Below are 23,288 nucleotides of genomic sequence, written 5' to 3' on the forward strand. Positions count from 1 at the left end.
CTTTTTATACCCAGTCATGTTAATGACCTATTGCCAATTGACCTAATGAGTTGCAATTTGGTCCTCCAGCTGTTCCTTTTTTGTACCTTTAACTTTTCCAGCCTCTTATTGCCCCGTCCCAACTTTTTTGAGATGTGTTGCTGTCACGAAATTTCAAATGAGCCAATATTTGGCATGAAATTTCAAAATGTCTCACTTTCGACATTTGATATGTTGTCTATGTTCTATTGTGAATACAATATCAGTTTTTGAGATCTGTAAATTATTGCATTCCGTTTTTATTTACAATTTGTACTTTGTCCCAACTTTTTGGAATCGGGGTTTTATATATATATATATATATATATATATATATATATATATATATATATATATATACAGGAAGGTATTTATTATTTTTTTATTTGGACTCAACAATTCCTCAAGAGATCATTTCCATATGATGTGCTTTTGTTGCATTATGACTTAGTCAAGCTTCTGCACCGAGTCAACTTGTGCTATGTTTGGATGATTTAGTGTGCGAATCACTTTCAGGAGTGAAATGAATAAGTGCATTTCTGATACACTGCTGAGTTTTGAGAGGCAACAAAAAATTGGGGATTCACCCAGTTAGTGGGTTAGGGTGCCTGAACACTGAACTTGTGCTGAGTTGAGAAAAGAAAAAAAAGAATATTTAAAAAAAACCCAGCTCTTACTAGTCCGAGCTAGTATTAGCTAGCTAATTAGTCTATCTTTCGTCCGAGAGTAGATTTATTATTATTATTATTATTATTATTATTATCAGTCATAATGCAGGCAGAATTCAAGACAAACGAGAGCTGCCTGTGCAAATTTTGAAAATAGATTTTCACGTTCTCGTCTATATTTGTCTTTCTTGTGATCTCGCAACTTGCAATCTGATTTGTCATCCATTTGTGCTTTTCTGAAAAGTGAATTGGTCACTGGAGTGGGTGGGTGAGTGAGTGGGTGGGTGGTTTTTACTCTTGTTACTCTGATATGAGGCTCGCAGGACGAAGACAGCATTCGTTAATATGAGCGTGTGTATTGAGCTTATGCAGTACCGCGTGATACATTTCCTGTTTTCATTCATTCATCTTCAGAACTAACTGAACTTGTCAGAAGATATTGCAGACGAGTACAAACTGCTGTATAAACTACAGGAGGGGGTGGGATTAGTCTGATTTCCTGCCAGAGTGGGCTGGAATGGGATCTGATACGATCATCCCATGGTGCATCAAGGTGCAAGGCGGTTCCTTGCTAATGCTAAATCCAAGTCATGTATCTGAGCAACAAAACTTGACATTAAACTCTGACCCAAAGCTGTGCCTGACTGCTCTGTCTGCCATCCTTAGGGAGTTTCTAAACCTCTATTATGGTTTTTGGTGACTCAGGAGCTTCACATCAAGCGGAGTTCTGATAATCAGAATGAGACAGCCTCAAAGAAAACGAGTGCTTTCTTTGAAATGCCATGTGTTTGTGTGTTTGTGTGATTGTGTCGAGCTGGTGGGTGGGACGTCCTGCGTGGGCAGCACAAAACCTACAGAGGGCAGACATTTGGTTTGAAAGACAACATCAAGGAAATAGTAGCACGTTTTAAAGCAGACGTTCAAAGAGACTGACTGTGAGGTGGTGATGTGGAAGAATCCCCTAAAAGCGTGAGCCCACCATGTCCTTTAGTGACACAGTGGTGTCACTTCCCAGAAATGTGACGTCACACTGCTTCGACTGCAAACAAAATAAAGCCAGCTCACAGGCTAAGGATGGCAAATGTAGTGCGCCACGTGCCAAAACTTTGTTTGCAATACATGCAAGTGAGCAGCTAAAAATGAATGCACTCTGAGAGTCGAGTGCAAAAGTTTGTGCACCCTTAGCAAAAAAAAAAAAAAAGTGATGAATAATACCGAATTATCCAGACATAACTCTGGATTTATTCGTGATTTGAGAGTTATGCTCAGGGGTAGAGTTTGAGTCAAACACAGGCGTGTCTCGGTCATGCTGAAATGTGTGTTTTGTGCTGTTAATGCACTCATTATATATACTACAGTGGTGCTTGAAAGTTTGTGAACCCTTTAGAATTTTCTATATTTCTGCATAAATATGACCTAAAACATCATCAGATTTTCACACAAGTCCTAAAAGTAGATAAAGAGAACCCAGTTAAACAAATGAGACAAAAATATTATACTCGCTCATTTATTTATTGAGAAAAATGATCCAATATTACATATCTGTGAGTGGCAAAAGTATGTGAACCTTTGCTTTCAGTATCTGGTGTGACCCCCTTGTGCAGCAATAACTGCAACTAAACGTTTGCGGTAACTGTTGATCAGTCCTGCACACCGGCTTGGAGGAATTTTAGCCCATTCCTCCGTACAGAACAGCTTCAACTCTGGGATGTTGGTGGGTTTCCTCACATGAACTGCTCGCTTCAGGTCCTTCCATAACATTTCGATTGGATTAAGGTCAGGACTTTGATTTGGCCATTCCAAAACATTAACTTTATTCTTCTTTAACCATTCTTTGGTAGAACGACTTGTGTGCTTAGGGTCATTGTCTTGCTGCATGACCCACCTTCTCTTGAGATTCAGTTCATGGACAGATGTCCTGACATTTTCCTTTAGAATTTGCTGGTATAATTCAGAATTCATTGTTCCATCAATGATGGCAAGCCGTCCTGGCCCAGATGCAGCAAAACAGGCCCAAACCATGATACTACCACCACCATGTTTCACAGATGGGATAAGGTTCTTATGCTGGAATGCAGTGTTTTCCTTTCTCCAAACATAACGCTTCTCATTTAAACCAAAAAGTTCTATTTTGGTCTCATCCATCCACAAAACATTTTTCCAATAGCCTTCTGGCTTGTCCACGTGATCTTTAGCAAACTGCAGACGAGCAGCAATGTTCTTTTTGGAGAGCAGTGGCTTTCTCCTTACAACCCTGCCATGCACACCATTGTTGTTCAGTGTTGTTCTGATGGTGGACTCATGAACATTAACATTAGCCAATGTGAGAGAGGTCTTCAGTTGCTTAGAAGTTACCCTGGGGTCCTTTGTGACCTCGCCGACTATTACACGCCTTGCTCTTGGAGTGATCTTTGTTGGTCGACCACTCATGGGGAGGGTAACAATGGTCTTGAATTTCCTCCATTTGTACACAATCTGTTTGACTGTGGATTGGTGGAGTCCAAACTCTTTACAGATGGTTTTGTAACCTTTTCCAGCCTGATGAGCATCAACAATGCTTTTTCTGAGGTCCTCAGAAATCTCCTTTGTTCGTGCCATCATACACTTCCACAAACATGTGTTGTGAAGATCAGACTTTGAGAGATCCCTGTTCTTTAAATAAAACAGGGTGCCCACTCACACCTGATTGTCATCCCATTGATTGAAAACACCTTACTCTAATTTCACCTTCAAATTAACTGCTAATCCTAGAGGTTCACATACTTTTGCCACTCACAGATATGTAATATTGGATTATTTTCTTCAATAAATAAATGAGCGAGTATAATATTTTTGTCTCATTTGTGTAACTGGGTTCTCTTTATCTACTTTTAGGACTTGTGTGAAAATCTGATGATGTTTTAGGTCATATTTATGCAGAAATATAGAAAATTCTAAAGGGTTCACAAACTTTCAAGCACCGCTGTATTTGAGGCCGATATTAAATACATATATCCAGCATTATTAATTAGAAATAGACACAGTCTTGCTTTACAAGAAGCAAATTGTTCATGTATGAAATAAAATGAGCTGTAAGCGTAGCAGACGATCACCTGGTTACTTTATCCTTCACACCGCGGTCATGCACGTTCTTTACCATAAAGTGCATTGGACAAGTATCAATATAATGTCAGTATTTTATTTATTTGACAACTCAAAGAAGTTTGAGTGTGAGAAAATTGTAAAGGTGTGAGAAAATTGTCTGCATCCCCCACACACACTCCAGATTCATGACCTCGATTTAGTGTCTCGCTGCTTCATTAAGTTCAAACGAAAGTCTTTATTAGTCACACGAATTACGGCACAGTAAAATTCTTTCCTTCACATATGCCAGGAAGTCGGAGCCATAATACAGCGGCCCTGGAGCACACAGGGTTGAAGGCCCTGCTCGTCATCCAAACAGCTTGAAACGTCTGATTTTCTGATCAATAACTCAGAGATTTAACCACCGACTCACTTAAATCACAACATAATAACATGATGCGCTGGATCAAGTGCTATTCTATAAGCTGCCGAATATTGAGTGAGTGTGTGAGCCATTTTGTTCAAGTAAACATTTGATTTATGCTATAATTATAACTAGAACTATCAGTGGAGTAGAATATCAGCATATCAGCAATATATTATACAGACACGAGTGTTTTACTGGGAAATATCCCACTCATGTTTTTCATACGAGCCCCATCCGGGACGCGGAGAACCAAAACCGTGATATAAATCTCTATCGATGAATTGTTCTGATAAATTTGGGGACTTTTTGTTTGTGAATGTGTCAATATAATAAAAAGAAAATCACACATTGGCTTGAAGATATGAAGGTTATTTTCTCGTGTTGAAGAACTTGCATTTTTCATATGAACTACATCGCGGATCTGAGAGACATGTTTCAAGAATATTTTCTGGCTTTTTTTCATGGTATATCAGATATATTCCATTCAGCGAGCATGATACTGAACGAGTCGAAGATGAGTAGCTGAATGGAATATATCTGATATACCACGAGAAAAAGCCAGCCGATATTATTATTATTATTATTATTATTATACAAATTCCTTTCGGGTGTTCAACACGTCTTTCTTTTTCAAAATTCTCTCAAAATCTTCCGTATTTAATGACGCAAATCTGGCAGCCATGTTTGTTTGCAAGTTGTCACGGGCGCTCACTCGCTAGCATGGAAGTTTTACGTCTCCGACATGTGACATCGTCGTGTCGTCTTGACAACCATGCAATATCCATGCATAAACCATATTCAACGCTCATGGTCCATTGGGTAGAGTGACGTAATACACGTCGGATAAATGATATGCTAACAATATTGAATGCTATCAAACCAAATGAATGAAAGCTGCTAGAAGGGAATAGAACACATGTTTTTACTCCATCAAAAAAGTGTCCTGGATGCATAATAATTCCTGATATTTCACTCCGATGACGGTCACTCCCACCCAGTGTTTTTCCGCTGACTAGATGCGCGTTGTCAAAATGGCGTTGTTCAAAATGAAAATTCTTTCGATTAACTTGCAGTTTTTTTTGGGGGGGGGGGGGGGGTTGTGTGTGGGTGTGTCCATATAATATAAAGAATGTTACAAGGTGCGAAAATATGAAGTTTATCTTGTGTTGAAAATATTTCATTCGTTCGCTTTACTCACTCGTGATATATACTGTATATTCACCACTTGAAGATAAACTTCGTGTAATATCCTCTCTATATTACACTCCCATTAGATTTATTTCAACCTCTCATTCATTACCTCGCCCGGGACGGAGTCCACCAGGGGGTGAGGTATTGTTTTTGGCGGGGGTTTCTTTCTTTCTTTCTTTCTTTCTTTCTTTCTTTCTTTCTTTCTTTCTTTCATTTTGTGAATGATATTTCGGGAAAACGGCTGGACCAATCTTCATGAAACTTTCAGGATAGATGGGCGTTGGTCTCAAATAGAACCTCCAACATTTTCTAGGAGGTTCTATTTAGTAGTGGCTACTGCCTCATATAGAGGATGTGCAGTCAGGTGACCCGTCCGTGCTTACTCCGCCATATTGGACGGCTTCAGGATTGTTTACCTTCCGCGAGCGTAATGGATCCAGGGAGTAATCCCCAAGAAAATTCGGAAAATACCCCATCTACATCGCGTGATAACTTGTCTAAGTTTGTTCAGCATCTTGAAGGTGACGTGAGGCAGCGTTACGTGGAAAAGTGTTCCAGGTTGGGGATTGCAGATCCGTACAACTTGCCGCAATCCTTGTTCAGGGAAATTTGGAGCTGCGGTGCCGGCGATTTGCCCGATCTGGCCTACCACGACATTTACAATTTTCTTGTTAATCGTGAATCGTGTTACACTGGCAAAGCCCTCAAAGCTTACAAGAGCCTGGAAGCTTATAAATATTTTGTTGCGGGATGGGTATCCCAACTATACCTCTGGAAGGTTCCGAAGAAGAATGTCTACTTGATAACCTCACGCGTAAGTGGCATTAAGACGTTTATCATAAAGAGACTATGCAGGACGTTTTATCGTAAGAATGTTTGAAATCTAAACTCAGTTCCAGATAATGACAGGGTTGTAAATATGTATGTTTTTGTCTGAAAAACAGTAAATCAGAAAGCTGCGCACGTTTACGCGGAAGCTGTGCAAATGTGCGCAGCTTTCTGATTTACTGTTTTCTTCTCATACTTATACTTCCTATGTTTCATGGACTGTAACGGCATTTGCTCATTTAGTAATTTTAATACAGAATTTACTTTGATGAAATTATTCAGACACTCCAATGCCCCCCCTAAAAAAAAAAAATCGGATCTGCACGATTCAGCCGTGAAAAAGACGGCATCCGCCAAAAGGCGTGGCGTTTGCATCCCTGTATTAACATTAATATTACACGTCCATGTGAAAACCAGTTATATTTTTTTGATCACAACTTGGTGATAGGTGGTGCAGTATGCTACAATTATACAGCAAGTTCTAACTAATATTTTGAAAAGACCCCAATGGTCCAATAAAGTGTGCAGTGACTAAAAACAGCGTCTCTCCTCGTCTGCAGGGAACAACATATAACCATTCTCGAAAGATCTACTCCCACACACTTGATAATTAGAACAGGTTCGTCTAAGTTCTATGTGCGGCCATGCCGTCCAAGATGGCAGATAAACAAATATCACGTGACCTCGTGACGTCACGTGCAGTGTAAAAATCGCACAGTACGGTGTGTTCTGATTGGCTGAGAGCAGCAGAGAATCAGAATCAGAACCACGTTTATTGGCCAAGTATGTTCACACACAAGGTCAAAATCAAGGTCAAGGTCACCAAAAAGGTCAAAATCTTTTTTTTTCGATATCTTCCTTCATATTCATCATAAGTGCTACTGGGCGAGGTTTGTTTTGCCTGGCAACACTTGTTATTACTGTATATCATTGGATTAGTCTTGGGAACATTTGTGAGGTCCCATAGCATGAAATTTTCACTTTCTGAGGTTTTTTAACGTTAAAATGAGTTCCTCTGACCTTCTTAAGTCACCCCAGTGGCTAGAAATTTCATAATGTGTAAACCAAACTATGCCCAATATTTGAGAATGGCGCGTCAAAACGGCGCGTTGAGAAGCTCTTCCCTTGCCGACGTCAGCAAGGGAGATGATCCCCACGCCCCCCCTCTGGATTCCCACCCACCGTATGGATTGCCCGCCCAGCTCAAAAGTTGCCACCAAACATGGAAGTTGCGCTGTACATGGATGTGACAACACAGAAAGGAGTCTGTTTTTACTGCCGACGGGAGAGCCCCTGAAGACGCAGTGGCTTAATTTTATTTACTCCAATAATACGCCGTCGAGTCTACCTAAGACGGTGTATGTTTGTCGGAAGCATTTTCCTGAGGAATGTTTCCACAACTTGGGACAGTACAGGGCAGGTTTTGCACATCAACTGTCACTGAAGCCTGGGTCCGTACCAAGCATCCCTGCCGCATCAGCCACAAACACCGAACAAGTAAGTGTATAACTGTTAAGTAATTTTGCCGTGTTTTAAAATTGGTGCCACGTTAGCCTTGCAATGGCTACATTAGCTGTGCAGCTAACCGCTTCCTGCAGTTAGCCAGGTACTCTGCGCTACAAAACCAAAAAGCATGCAGCATGCTCTGTTATAATAGCCAATCAAAACAGTTTTTACAAAGACACCCACATTCTTTTCTTTAAGTCACTCGTTCATTTTATTTGTTTGTTTGTTCAGTAAAAACCCAAACATTTGTTGAATTTATTTTATTTCCTCGCGTCGCACCTTAATGACGTCAGCGCGCGGTATTTTTCCCTTCGCGGTTTGTTCCTTCTCTCTCGCCATAGTAAGACACCCACATCCGCTTGTTCTGACCCACTGGAGGTAGCGGCACAGTGCTGTTAGCCAATCAGAGGTAACACATTTACATGTCATGAATATTAATGATAAGACCCGCCCCCACCCTCTACCCTTCCCCGCCTCCTGCTTCTCATTAGCAAAACGACGCACTGGGAAAAGCGCTGAAATGGGGCTTTCTCCCAGGAGGCTATATCTACGTGCCGAGGGTTCATTTCGAGAAAGGCTGCGGATATAACATCCGGAAACCTCCACGAGCCCGTTTAAAGCATCAACAAACCACCATGCCATGGGACCTTTAACGCGTTTATTGTTTGAAGGGTGCACAAACTTTTGCACTCAGGTCTGTATGTGTTGTTTTGCTGTTGTTGTTGGGGGGGGGGGTATGTTTTTGGCACTTGTTACACTTACCCAGATTTTAACGATGTACTGGACATTATGACCCTAATTTCAGACTTTTCAAATTATTATTTCGCGAGGTTTTTTTTTATTTTTATTAAATACTCTTCACAAATCCAGTGAATGCAGAGACACCACATCGCTCCCGCTTCTGTACAGTGCGAAAACACACAACGGCTACAAAGGCAGTGCCCCAGACCCCACTTATCCACCCCCCCACCTCATGTCTTACGTCTTAATGTTTTTCTTGTGGGCCAGTCTTCCTGTGCACCTGTGAATCGAACTTCCTGTCTTTCTATCCTTCTCTATCTCACCCGCTCTGTGTCTCTATTACCCCTTAAACCGCATTCTCCCCTTGACTGCCGTCACTCAAGCATATTAAGCAGGCAATGACACACACACACACACACACACACTGAGGGTGAGAAGCTCACATGCATGAATAGTCATGCAGATATAGAGATATACAAATGTAGGCAAGCACACACACACACACACACACACACACACTTTGTTAGCTTACATGACAGCAAACGGCTTCAGAAAGATTAAGAAAACAGAGAAATCTTTATTTTCATTCACTGTTTGACTACATAAAAGTAATAACAGAATAAAAAACATACAGCTTTACAAAACTTTCCTGATTTCTTTTCAAAAAGAGAGAAAATTAGAAAAATAGAAACACTGACATCTTTCCCCCCCTCCTCTCTCGACCTTTCTACACCATTTTACCACAACATTGTGGCCAGTAACCTGCGACAGTTTCCCATCAGCACTCAGTCTACCACACACACACACACACACACACACACACGCACACAGAGGCTCGTATACACACTGAGCACCAGAAAAAGATGGCTGTCTCTGATTAAAGGTTCAGGCTTATGAATAACAGTAAGTCTCAAAGTTCAATTTCTTAGTATTGGGCACTTTTACAGAGACTTCATTCAAAGGGAAAAAAATTACATTCAAGATTAGGCGCCTACAGAACTCACACCACTCTCACGCGCACACAAACATACACACAATATACAGTACAAATATAAATAGACGACTGATCGAGTTGTAAACAGGAAGCGTTTTTAGCTTGAGTTTTCTATTGCATAGAACAGGCAGCTGATTTTCAAAGGGGGAAGAAAAAGGGAAATTAAATGAACATTCGAAGTATAAAACACAAAGTATAAAAGTAGTACAAATTTCGAATAAAAAAAAAAAAAGTTACCAAAGACAGTATTTAACAGTTTTGGATACATATTTATAATATTGCGTATAGCACTCGATCACGATTTCATTTCATGCCTTTTCGGTGCACAGCTTTGTATGTACTGTTCACGAGTGTGTCGAAGGTAGACGGGTATCCGATATGCAGTTACCTCTCCGTCCCGTCTCCTCCTGCCCCCTGGGTCTGGAAGGATTTTTTGAGATGAGAAACAGCATAGATTGGAGGAAAGTGAGCATCCTCGGACAAGTCCGTTTCATGCAGTTCGGGCCGTGACATCACTCCTGCATGTGCTGCAGACTCCTCGGGTACTCCTCCACGGGCAGGGTTCCCTGAGCGGGCAGCTCGTAACCCCGCAGGTAATGCCCATTGGTCTGACCGGCGTAGTACACCAGCTGTCTGGCAAACATCGGCTCCACCTGGGAGAAAACAGACAGTCGTGAAATTAGATGTCAGAGCTTCGAGGTGTGTGTTATTTTTGTACACCTCGATGGTTCAGATAGTAGTTCTGGCTGCAACATGAATGAGGAATAAAGTGTTGTTTTTTATTTAACATTTATGGAAGGAGTCTCAGGTGTAACAGTCTTCAGGACAGTAGTTAAACCTTCCAGGTTCTTGGTAAAAGTTATTTTTTTTTAGTTATTCCTTGCAAAATTGATAAAATAAAAATTAAAAAAATTAGTACAAAAGGCTGTCAGACTCAAGTTCCATCTTGAGCTGTTTTCTGTACTGGCTGGAATTGTTTTAGACTTATGAGCATTTGTCTTGGGCCAAGTTTTGACAAACTCAGTTGAAGTAAAGGCTTGGCCTTGTAAAGGACTTGATGGTTTTCAGTGTTGAGCTTGACTCGATCTCGCTATTATCTGGATTCAATCTTGCTCAGTCTCGCAGTCTCGACACCCCTCCCCCCCAGACTTTACTTGACCCGGTCTTGTTCAGTCTTGACCCTCCAAGACTCTTCTTGACTCAAATTTGCTCAGTCTCAACCCCCCAAGCCTCTTCTTGACTCAATCTCACTGTTATTTGGATTTGATCTTGCTCAGTGTCGCAGTTTTGACCCCCCAGGAATCTCTCTTGCTGAGTCTCAACCCCCCCAAGCCTCTTCTTGACTCAAACTTGCTCAGGCTCACCTCCCCAAGACTCTTCTTGATTTGATCTTGCTCAGTCTCAACCCCTCAAGACCTTCTTGACTCAAACTTGCTCAGTCTCAACCTCCTAACAGTCGTCTTGACTCAAACTTGCTCAGTCTCGCCTCCCCAAGACTCTTCTTGATTCGATCTTGCTCAGTCTTGACCCTCCAAGACTCTTCTTGACTGAAACTTGCTCAGTCTCACCCCCTAAGACTCTTCTTGACTCAAGCTTGCTTAGTCTCGCTCCCCAAGACTCTTCTTGACTCAACCTTGTTCAATCTCAAACCCCAAGACTCTTCTTGATTCGATCTTGCTCAATCTTGATCCCCTAAGACTCTTCTTGACTCAAACTTGCTCAGTCTCACCTCCTGAAGACTCTTCTTGACTCAAACTTGCTCAGTCTCACCTCCCGAAGACTCTTCTTGATTCGATCTTGCTCAATCTTGATCCCCCAAGACTCTTCTTAACTCAAACTTGCTCAGTCTCACCTCCCGAAGACTCTTCTTGACTCAAACTTGCTCAGTCTCACCTCCCGAAGACTCTTCTTGATTCGATCTTGCTCAATCTTGATCCCCCAAGACTCTTCTTGACTCAAACTTGCTCAGTCTTGCCTCCCCAAGACTCTTCTTGACTCAAACTTGCTCAGTCTCACCTCCCGAAGACTCTCCTTGACTCAAACTTGCTTAGTCTCAACCCCTACGACTCTCCTTGACGTGATCTTTACTCATCTTGGACTTGACAATGGCGCTCTTGACTACAGCCCTAAATATAGTTGTGAACCGCTCTATAAAGTCCACAATAGCTCTTTAAAATTTGCATAAAGCTTTGGTAATACTGAGGAAATTCTAATAATGGTAGCATCTAATTATATCCACAGAGACGTTGGTACCTTTACTATTTAGGCATCTTATATAGTGCACTGTATAGAATATGGTTTAGAACACCCAATTCCAGCTGACTGTGCATTAGTTGCCTCATGAAACTGGTTATGAAAGGTTCTTTTTTTTCTACTAGAAAGGATGGAAACTGTCCATGCAACAGGTTTAAAGGCAACTTCAGTGCTTTTCATCCTCGTTACATTTCTTTATACTGAGAATAGAACATAAAACCTGTTTACTCCAAACTCATTCATAAATTTGTTCTTCCTGAACTCTGTAGTATTTCAGAGAGAGACATTTCTGGTACCAGTATTGTTGTGGATGCTTCTGGAAACGTAACTGGAACTACATTTGGACTGCATTTCTCCAGATCCAGTGTTGGAAAATTTGATGAAACTCTCCTTATACAGTACTATGATGCTGTAAGAGATGCTAGTGTTATAAAGCTGCTCTGATGTAAGTAAGAACTTGTTTCGCAGACGTTCAACAACAGTAGCTATAAACACGCAAAAAGTATCGCGGTCTTTAATAGAAGAGGAATAAAACGCTTCGGGATGTGCTGTTATAAGAAAATAATCAACGTCATGGTAGTAACAGTGACTCCGCTTTGCATCGGACCACATCACACCACCATGTGTTCCTATGACATCACCTCCTGGAGTGTTTAATTCTTTACATTCCCTTTTTTTCACTTTACTTGCCATTGATTACACGCAAAAGAGAAAGATTTCTGTTCAGGTAAGAGTGTAATTTTTCGAAACCAGTATAAAAACGTCCAAATTTGACCCTGCGAAGGGTTTTCTAGACTGTCCATTAGCTTGCTAACTCGAACCCTTTCGACTCAATAAACACCTCAACGTTAACCCTTGTTAGCTTTAGCGGGACGATTTTAGGAGCCAAATTTTCACATCTACATCATACGTTTCTCCAGTTTTGTGCATGTCCTGAGATCACCACCAAATATACACTATGCTATTCATTTAGGTTCAAAAATTGTGTTTTTTCGTTCTTAATACCGGAAGAACAGACAGAAATACACTAAAAGAAGCAGCATGTGGAGCGTTTTGAATGTTTGGTCGTTACCAGACCGCATGTTTGTACCAACGGTCTGGACTTCTCCGCACCAGTGAGCACAGTTTTGCGTCAAATGCACCACATTTCATCAACTCTGACATGCGCTTCGAGATTTACTAACAAATCTTTGCCATTTCATTTGAAAAAAGCCCCGTGTGTGTTAGATGTGGGCTCGGATTTTCATTTCACATGTTTACGAGAGGACTTTGAGTTCGAGTCGGAGAGCGGCACACACGTGAGCACTGCTGGTTTTCTCTGGCACACAGAACCTTCAGGATTCAACCCAAAGTGTCTGGAAATGTCACATTGTGCCCTCAGGGCTTGGATGTGCAAACGCAGTAACAAGAACAAGCATCCGTAGAAGCAAAATATTTTCCTCGGGATAATTTGGGGTTTTATAATACGATCAGACTTTCTAATCTTTATAATTGAGCTGATTACATTTACAATGGCATTCAGGATTGTGTTTAGTCAGGACATTCTTTTATGTCCCTTTATATAATACTCCTGTCAATTCTCATCGAAAATAAGAAGTACATCTAATATCTGTTATGTTTTATGAAACGATGTGTTCCAACTATTTTGGATGCCATGTTTTTTGTTTTTTTTTTCCTGTAGGGAAAAAAAATACTTTGGTGGAATACAATTCATTTGGTAAATGAGAAAATAATTAAGGTGCACACCAAACCAAGAATCACTACGAAGGCGTGTTCTATGTAACGCCTTTGGGGGGAAATATTGAACCGGTCGTTTTGGCATTTTTGCTTTCTACATTTTCATCACATTTAACGGTTTAACGTCGGAATCGATAGGAGTGACAACTATAACTGATCCGACAATTTTCGTGGCTATTGTCTCATCAAGGCGGAGCCACTATGTCATCGTGCCGTACGAATATAAGAATGAGTGGAACAATAGCGCACTGCGTACGCGCATATGCAAAGCATTACAATCACCGGAACGGCGAATCGTAAGCTTGCGATACGAACAGTTGATCTCGCGTTATCAAAGATACACAAGAACGAGTGTCAGAATGTAAGCATGAGTAGAACAATAGTAACCAATCAGCATTCATCCTGATCAAGTTCAATTACCCATTCTACTTCTTGATAAACTTCGGAACCAGAAACGAAATCAGAGAAACCTCGTTATAACTTCGTAGTATCGGAAGATAGTCGGCAGATAAAAAGATAAACGAAACTCACCTCGTGGTTCGCCAAGGCTACCGATTCGATATCGAGTAAGTGGTGTTTGTTTTAAGAAAATTGACCTTTTGATTATCACAGCTTTGCTTTGGTCCTTATGAAAGGTCATAAGGTTTTTGTAAGGGTTTTTTTTAGCTTTTTGGCCAAGAATTCCAGCCATTCAACAAAACTTCAAGGCAGCAAACACAACGTTGGAATCTTTTGAGCGAGCCGCTCGGTTTGCAGTTACAAAAGTCCCATGTGGGAATAAATCAGCGCCTTCGTGGGATAATTAAGCCCTTTCGAGGGATTATTTATTTGACAGTCTTTACACTACACTTGTGAAACAAAACGTGCTCATTCGTACTTCGGTTGTTCAATTCATGAACAATCGCTTGCTTTTTTTCTTACTATTTTGAAAATAGATCAAGTTCACGGCACTGTATTTTGAACAAAAGACACAGTAAACAAATACTCCGAGCCCCGATGCTGCTCACAGCTTGGTGATGCTTGGAAGAGATGAAGCGAGTATCACTGATAACGTGTGTACACTACCGTTCAAAAGTTTGGGGTCACCCAGACAATTTTGTGTTTTCCATGAAAAGTCACACTTTTATTTACCACCATAAGTTGTAAAATGAATAGAAAATATAGTCGAGACATTTTTCTGGCCATTTTGAGCATTTAATCGACCCCACAAATGTGATGCTCCAGAAACTCAATCTGCTCAAAGGAAGGTCAGTTTTATAGCTTCTCTAAAGAGCTCAACTGTTTTCAGCTGTGCTAACATGATTGTACAAGGGTTTTCTAATCATCCATTAGCCTTCTGAGGCAATGAGCAAACACATTGTACCATTAGAACACTGGAGTGAGAGTTGCTGGAAATGGGCCTCTATACACCTATGGAGATATTGCACCAAAAACCAGACATTTGCAGCTAGAATAGTCATTTACCACATTAGCAATGTATAGAGTGGATTTCTGATTAGTTTAAAGTGATCTTCATTGAAAAGAACAGTGCTTTTCTTTCAAAAATAAGGACATTTCAAAGTGACCCCAAACTTTTGAACGGTAGTGTACGGTATATGCGATATTTACTGGATGGACATGGGATCAGAAAACTATTTTTTATTTCTAAGCAGTAGCCACATGTACACATAGGGGACCTGGTTTTTTTTTTTTTTTTTAACTTTTCTACCATTTTTTTTAAAATATCACTTCAGAATGCTGTAATTCTGTCTACAGTACGTATTTTACTATATACATACAGTTTAAAATGGCTTGTTAAACGTACCTGAGCTGTGATCATCTTGCTCTGTCGCTGAGGATCTGGATATTCATCTCCAAAGCAAAGCACCACCTGGTACCTGGGCATCGGGCGTCCGTTATGGATGTATCCCTGCAACTCTGTGACGAAAGCAGAGATCATGGTGATCAGTGAGTGTCATGTGAGCTGGAGAATAGCTACAGGACTACAGGTAGGTGTTGCTTTATTTTCTGAAATATGATTCGTTTTCAATGACTTAAGAGAAACATTGGCATGAGAAGACAGATTTATACCACATTGCTGTTGAATTCTTGATTCTGATTGGTGACCAGGTGTTTCATTTCGATAACTGTTGAAAAGGATACTCCAGATTTCATTTAATTTACTAATTAAAAAAAAAAGTGTTCACTTTCCTGTATTACCACCACCAAAGACGTTATGCTTTCGGTGCGGTTTGTTTCTCTCACTGGAGGCAGGATTGCATAAAAACCTACCATCCAAATTCCATGAAACTTGGTGGAAGGTTGTAGCATAGGCCAAAGAAGAACCTGGTAAATTTTGGAGTGGCTCCAAGTCACGGGACGGATCCATGAACTCCGTTTCTCTTTCTCTAACCTCAAATTGAATCGAACGCAACTGGATTTGGTTTGAAGTCTTTGAAGAAGACGTTTCACCTCTCATCCAAGAGGCTTCATCAGTTCACGTCATCATCATGTCTGACTAGACTGGCCACTGATGTCTAACGTTATGAGATCCAACATTTGGTCTTGGTGGACTTCTGTACTGATCAAGTGCCCTTCCAGTTTTATAGTTGTGGAAGGAATCTCCAGTGTCAGCGCTTTGTAACAGTCATCTTTTGTCTCATTAAATTTGAAGTTTGTAGCTGTAAACCCTAACCCTAACCATATCATTAAATGTAACTATAAACTGATAAAAGTAGAAAAGTAGTCTTTTTTTTTTTTAGTAAATGAAGCAATTCTAATCATCGACGCATTGCAATGGTTTAAACAGAATAAAGCATGCTGTTATTGGAAAATAACCAACGTCTGGGTCGTAAGAGTAGTCCGTTTGCGTATCAAGCTCCATCACACCACCTCCAGATGGTTGATTATTTTCCTCTAACACAATGCCACATGGTATTTCATTTCTTACTTATCTATTTGATGTGATATTGATATAGAAATGCTGACGGACCTAGCTACATGCTAGCTCTTTACATGCTAGCTCATGTTGTCCTTGTGCAAGTATCCTAGTGTTTAAAAAAAATGACCTTGCTACACAAATGAGCAACTTGAGCCTTATCGATGATCCATGTTGTGTGTTATTATTCCATTCTCTCACGCAGGTAGCTAGCTGACTTAGCTGCACCTGCAACCTAGCAAGAGAGCGAGACAGCTAGCTAGAAAACGTGATTAAACTTGCTAATCTGATCTTCAGCTGAACAGAGTCGAGATGCTAGGAAGGCGAGTTCGTTTTGGCTAAAGGATTTGCAGCGCCAGGTGACTTTCTCAGAACAGAACAAGAAGGTTAGATTGACGCCAAAGCGAACAACACAAGGCAAACTGAAAACGGAAATGCTGTAATGTGTAAAGTCCTTGAGATAGAAAGAGAAATTCTGGAAACTTGTTTTATTTACGTTTCCATGATAACAGTGCTGAGAATTTTATAGAACATTTATTAGCAGTTTCTTCATTCGTAAAATGAAAAATGCGATTCGTAGAAATGACAAAAGAAATTAGGGAAAATGTTCCCATCCTATAGTTGTTGCTGCGTTTGTGTGAATGTACGTGCACTAGCGTAAACGTAACCTCGAGCCATCGGTTTCAAATCGTAGAACTGACCATCAGTTTTTGATCTGGATTACGTCGTCAAGTTTGAATCACGTATTTATTTCAATTACACTACAATTTAATGAACAGTTGGTCATTTAGATCCAAAGATCGAAAACAAATCCATAAATTATGACAAATGGATACGACAAATTGGATAACACTGTTATCGTGGAAATGTAGATAAATAAGACAAGTTTTCAGAATTTCTTTTTCTATCACAAGGGCTAAACTTTACACGTGTAATGTTCTTTATGCAGGTTTTCCGTTTCCGATTGAGAGTACGCTGTGTGCGTTTTCGCTGCCGCTTCTTACTGGAGCTTTTTATTTTTCTTTTCTTGTCCCTTTGTTTTTCTTTTTGGATATATATATATATATATATATATATATATATATATATATATATATATATATTTTGATGTTTGTTCTTTGTTTGAATGTTTTGTCTGCCAATTGTGGTGTAGCTCCAGACCCAGTCTTGGGTATCGGTTTCCTCAGGCCTTGGTGCGCCATGGGTGATGCTTGTGCTCCTCGCTATGGACTACAGTGAGCTCGTTGCTCTTTTAACATCAGGGTTATCCAGCGCTCTGTGCGGCAGTGCTTTTGTGCTTGGTGCGGTGTTCCTGATGGCGTCGCGGCGGCTGTTCAGCAGGTGTGGGATTTATCTTCATCCGCCATTTGGTAGGACTGTGGTAGCTACGCCATTGGAATTACATCCTGATCCTCTTTTGGTGGACTCTTTTTTTTCTAATTGTAAAGCGGCCTTTGGTGTCAGAAAGGTGCTCTATAAATTGAACTAATTATTATTATTTACAGTGCCTTGAAAAAGTATTCATACCCCTTGAACTTTTTTCACATTTTTCCACCTTACAACCACGAACTTAAAAGTTTTTTTATTGAGATTTTATGTGATAGATCAACACAGAGTTGTGAAGTGAAACGAAAATGATAAATGGTCTTCAAAATTTTAAACAAATAAAAATCTGAAAAATGTGGTGTGCATTAGTATTCAGCCCCCCTGCGTCAATACTTTGTAGAGCCACCTTTTGCTGCAATTACAGCTGCAAGTCTTTGTGGTACGTCTCTACCAGCTTTGCACATCTAGACACTGAAATTTTTGCCCATTCTTCTTTGCAAAATAGCTCAAGCTCAGCCAGATTGGATGGAGAGCGTCTGTGAACAGCAATTTTCAAGTCTTGCCACAGATGCTCAATGGGATTTAGGTCTGGACTTTGACTGGGCCATTCTAACACATGAATATTCTTTGATCTAAACCATTCCATTGTAGCTCTGGCTGTATGTTTAGGGTCATTGTCTTGCTGGAAGGTGAATCTCCTTCCCAGTCTCAAGTCTTTTGCAGCCTCCAACAGGTTTTCTTCCAGGATTGCCCTGTATTTAGCTCCATCCCTCTTCCCATCAACTCTGAACAGCTTCCCTGTCCCTGATGAAGAAAAGCATCCCCATAGCATGATGCTGCCACCACCATGTTTCACAGTGGGGATGGTGTGTGCAGGGTGATGAGCAGTGTTAGTTTTCCGCCACACATAGCGCTTTGCATTTAGGCCAAAAAGTTCAACTTTGGTCTCATCTGACCAAAGCACCTTCTTCCACATGTTTGCGGTGTCCCCTACATGGCTTCTGGCAAACTGCAAACGGGACTTCTTATGCCTGTCTTTCAACAATGGCTTTCTTCTTGCCACTCTTCCAAAAAGGCCAGATTTGTGGAGTGTACGACTTACAGTTGTCCTGTGCACAGATTCTCCCACCTGAGCTGTGGATTTCTGCAGCTCCTCCAGAGTGATCATGGGCCTCTTGGCTGCTTCTCTGACCAGTGCTCTCCTTGCTCGCTCTGTCAGTTTAGGTGGACGGCCATGTCTTGGTAGGTTTGCAGTTGTGCCATACTTTTTCCATTTTTGAATGATGGAATGAACAGTGCTTCTTGAGATGTTCAGAGCTTGGGATATTTTTTTATAACCTAACCCTGCTTTAAACTTCTCCAGAACTTTATCCCTGACCTGTCTGGTGAGTTCTTTGGTCTTCATGATGCTGTTTGTTCTTCAGTGTTCTCTAACAAACCACTGAGGCCTTCACAGAACAAGTGTATTTATGCTGAGAGTAAATTACACACAGTAGGACTCTATTAACTAATCAGATGACTTCTGAAGGCAATTGATTGCACTGGGTTGTATTTAGAGGTATCAGAGTACAGGGGGCTGAATACTAATGCACACCACATTTTTCAGATTTTTATTTGTTTAAAATTTTGAAGACCATTTATCGTTTTCGTTTCACTTCACAATTATGTGCTACTCTGTGTTGGTCTATCACATAAAATCTCAATAAAAAACTTTTAAGGTCGTGGTTGTAAGGTGGAAAAATGTGAAAAAGTTCAAGGGGTATGAATACTTTTTCAAGGCACTGTATTATAAATAAAACTAGCCGTTCCATAAGGGCAAAAGTAATGGCGCTATAATAGTGTATGTCTATGGCAGCTGATGTGCTGCAGTGGCCGAGCTGCATTACTGGAAGATTTAGCCTACACCATGCTCAGGAGGTGTTTCCAGCTCTCTGTGAGCTTTGCATTTTCATGGACTGAAAGATTTATTCATATTTGTTGGTTTTGATCAAAGATATTCAGTCTAATAAATCCTGCATTTAACGGTAATTCTAAAACTTATTCAAGCAAAGTAGCCTGATAATGGTACGATGGTGGATAGTATTGCTTAAAAATCTCTTGAACTCTCATTAAAGCACTAGAAACTGTGAAATGTGTAATAACAAATCCCCCAGAACATAAGTTTCACCCCTTTTGGTAAAAATTGTAAATATCTGCACCAAGTCATTCTGTCCCCTTCTGTTCATCCAATACAAAAGCACCTGATGAGTAATACGGTGTCCACATGACCCTGTTCTCATCGCACACGAACAGCACTGATGACTCGTTCAGGGAGATGAGATGACATTTAACAACTGTGACAGGTGTAATTGGTGCTGCAGGTGTCATATCAGGCTAAAGAGGGCTCGAAAAACATTCATCTGAAAGGTTTTGGAAAGTCCTCAGACTCGGATGTGACTAATGTGTGACACTGAACTAAGAGCGGTGACGGGCTGAACCGCACGCTGACTGAATGGGGAGAGAGAGAATAAACACATCTAGGCTGTGTTAAACGACAGCCACCAACGTTCACCAATTTCACCACACAATGATCGCACAGCCAAAATCAGGTTCACCCTGTCGAGTATCTAAAGGGAGACCAGAACGAGCTACGACTATCATGAATAAACTGACACAGCAAGATCACTGGATTTACAAATCCCTTTAAAGGTCATGCTCTTTCTTATCATAACCTCACCATGTCATTTTTCCTCCTCAAGCGATAACAATCGCCATCATCAACATCACCACCAATATTATGACATCCTTTTATCACCATTCACTCGAACTGACATTTCGAACAGAATTCGACCAAAAAACAGGACAAATTGCATCAAAACAACCAGAGAATTTCATTAGAACAGACTTGTTGTTGAGTCTAAGATCCATGTTCTTGGCTGCAGGACTGGAACCCAGTGCGCTCTTCTGTTTTCTGTTGCATGCTGAGATGCTTTTCTGCTCACCACGGTTGTAAAGAGTGATTATACGAGTTACTACCGTATATCCTTCCTGTCCATTTTCCTCTGACCCTCTCTTATCAACAAGGCGTTTGTTTCCACCCACAGAACTGTCCCTCACTCACTCACTCGATGTTTTTTGTTTTCCGCACCATTCTGTGTAAAATCTAGAAACTGTTGTGTATGAAAACCCCAGGAAGGAGATCAGAAGTTTCTGAAATACTCAAACCAGTCCATCCGGCACCAAGTGAAAGTCGCACTTTGAGATCACAATGTTTCCTGTTCTGATGTTTGAACACTGTGAACATTAACTGAAGCTCCTGATTTGTATCGGCGTTATTTTATGCATCAAGGGATTTAGACAACCGCATAACACGGCAGGTGGATGGGTGTACCTAATAAAGTGGCCGGCGAGACTTTGACTTTCCAGCAATAACTAATGGTTTCTGCAATGTTCAAAAACCTTCTCAGCTAAACAGACATTTAAAAAAAATCTTAAAGCATAGTTAAAATGCAAAAAATAAAAAAAAAATGTTGTAACGTTGTAGGAGCGTTTATGAACGTTATATCCAGGAACGTTGACAGAAGTTCCGATGATGTTCTTCTGTTAGTTTTACTGTAGTTAAATATTCAATCCGAGAATTTACAACCCAAGACATTATGACAGGAATAAAACAACTGGTACGCAGTTTTAGGAAAATAATCACTTAGGTTAAAGCAACTATAAAGGTTTGAATTTTTTTTTTTTTAATCTTATGCAGTTTGCTTCCATGAAACCACAAAATACAATAAGCTCTGTAAGTTCTGTCTGGTACAAAGCGCTGACACTGGAGACTCCTTCCATAAACGTTACATCAACATCTCCTTACAGGAAACGTCATGATATTGACGAACACACTCACTTTTCTTTGTTAAATCACAAGACGACGTGAATCTCTTTATTACTTGGTTTATTATTTGCAGCATCAAAAATGCACACTCAGTCCGTCAGTAAGCTGTTACTATGGAAACGATCATGTATTAGACCGAGCGACTGGAATTACTGTTATGGAAAATGAATCAACCAATCAGAATCGAGAATGATATTCGCAAGCTAGCTAGCTAGCATGGTTCATTAAAAACCGTGCTAGCCGCGTCCTGAATACTTTCAGAAAATGCTTTAATGATGTAACTTACTACAGTATTGATATTACAGTCGCATCCGAATACATATTTTATCAAGAATCGACCCGAACACTCAAAAAAATGAAAAAAAAAATGTAGCAGAGCCGATTAACCTTTTTTTTTATTTTAACATGAACCTTCTTTCGCAGATCATCATTACAGCCAATCAAATGCTGTTATGTAAATTATTTAGCTGAAGGCAGCTCATCTAGAAAGGAAAGAAATTTCACTGAATTCCATCGATTTGTTTTGTTTCATTTTTTTCTTATTTTGTCTGATTTAATGAACTGATGAAAATGTGAATGTGTTTTGTGGAAGTGTGTGTGTGTGTGTGTGTGTTTATTTTCTGTCTATAAATATTTATAAGTTTATTCATAAATTAATTAATAAATTTACATTCCATATCAAATAAATGTACATTTATTACAATAAATAGTACTTTTTTAATAAATAAATAAAATACTTACTACATTAACTTATTAAATAAATTAAATACTTTCTAAATAATTATTGTTATTTTAAATAAATGTATAAAAAAAAATATATATATATATATATATATATATATATATATATATATATATATAAAATAAAAATATTATTTATTTATTTATGTATTTATTTATAAGTTTATTTATAAAGTAATTATTTTACATTTAATATTGAATAAATGCACATTTATTATAATAAATGGTACAATTTTTTAAATAATTAAATAATTTTAAAACTTTATAAATAATTGTTATTTTAAATACATTTATTAATAAATTTCATTTAATGTTGAATAAATGTACATTTATTATAATAAATTGTAATTTTTATTTTAAATAATGAAATAATTTTAATACTTTATAAATAATTATTGTTATTTTAAATACATTTATCAATTAATTAATTAATATATTTTTAAAATTATTTATTTACAGGCATATCGCTAATGGCGAAGCTTTAAACTGTAACGGCTGTTGGGTCATTCATCCGAAACTTTCATTCCAGCGCGAATAAAAGAGAAAATAAAACGGTTCTCACCTGACAGGAAGTGCTGTGTGTCCAGGAGCTTGCAGGTCTGCTCCTTTTCCAGCTTGTTGGGTTTGTCTGAGTATGGCGCTAGCGGTCCTTCCCAGTACACCCTGCTCTGGCACAGGCGCTTGGCATAGAGTCCGTCAGGCGAGAGCCAGAGAAGCACGCCACGCTCCAGCACGTTGGGAAGCTTATCAGCACCGCGCCGCTGCGACTGCGGGTACGGGAAGGGGAACAGCACAGGTTCGGGCCCGCCGAAGAGCCTGTCCTCAATGCACGGGGACGACGGGGAGGACGGAGAGGACGGGGAGGGAGAGGACGAGATCCGGCAACCTTCAGGACTGGAGGTGGTGACCTCTTTTACCAGAGACTCGCGGTAGTACAGTGACACGTGCAGGCGGAAATCTGGGAAGAGATCCATGTTCGAGTGAATTTGTGTGGAAAATAATCTCTAACAGCT

General features: G+C 39.9%; 1 protein-coding gene across 1 annotated transcript in view; it reads right to left on the reverse strand.

The window, feature by feature from the left end:
- Nucleotides 1-8,999: 8,999 nt before the first annotated feature.
- irf4a (interferon regulatory factor 4a) overlaps nt 9,000-23,288 on the reverse strand; it is a 32,945-nt gene continuing 18,656 nt past the window's right edge. The window contains exons 7-9 of the mRNA XM_060913946.1: nt 22,838-23,233; nt 15,231-15,343; nt 9,000-10,089 (exon numbers count right to left, since the gene is read on the reverse strand). Of these exons, the coding sequence (XP_060769929.1) occupies nt 9,949-10,089; nt 15,231-15,343; nt 22,838-23,233 (650 nt within the window). The 3' untranslated portion in view covers nt 9,000-9,948. The remainder of the gene's footprint in view (nt 10,090-15,230; nt 15,344-22,837; nt 23,234-23,288) is intronic.

Source organism: Neoarius graeffei, chromosome 1 (genome assembly GCF_027579695.1).
Source record: "Neoarius graeffei isolate fNeoGra1 chromosome 1, fNeoGra1.pri, whole genome shotgun sequence".
Lineage (NCBI taxonomy): Eukaryota > Metazoa > Chordata > Actinopteri > Siluriformes > Ariidae > Neoarius > Neoarius graeffei.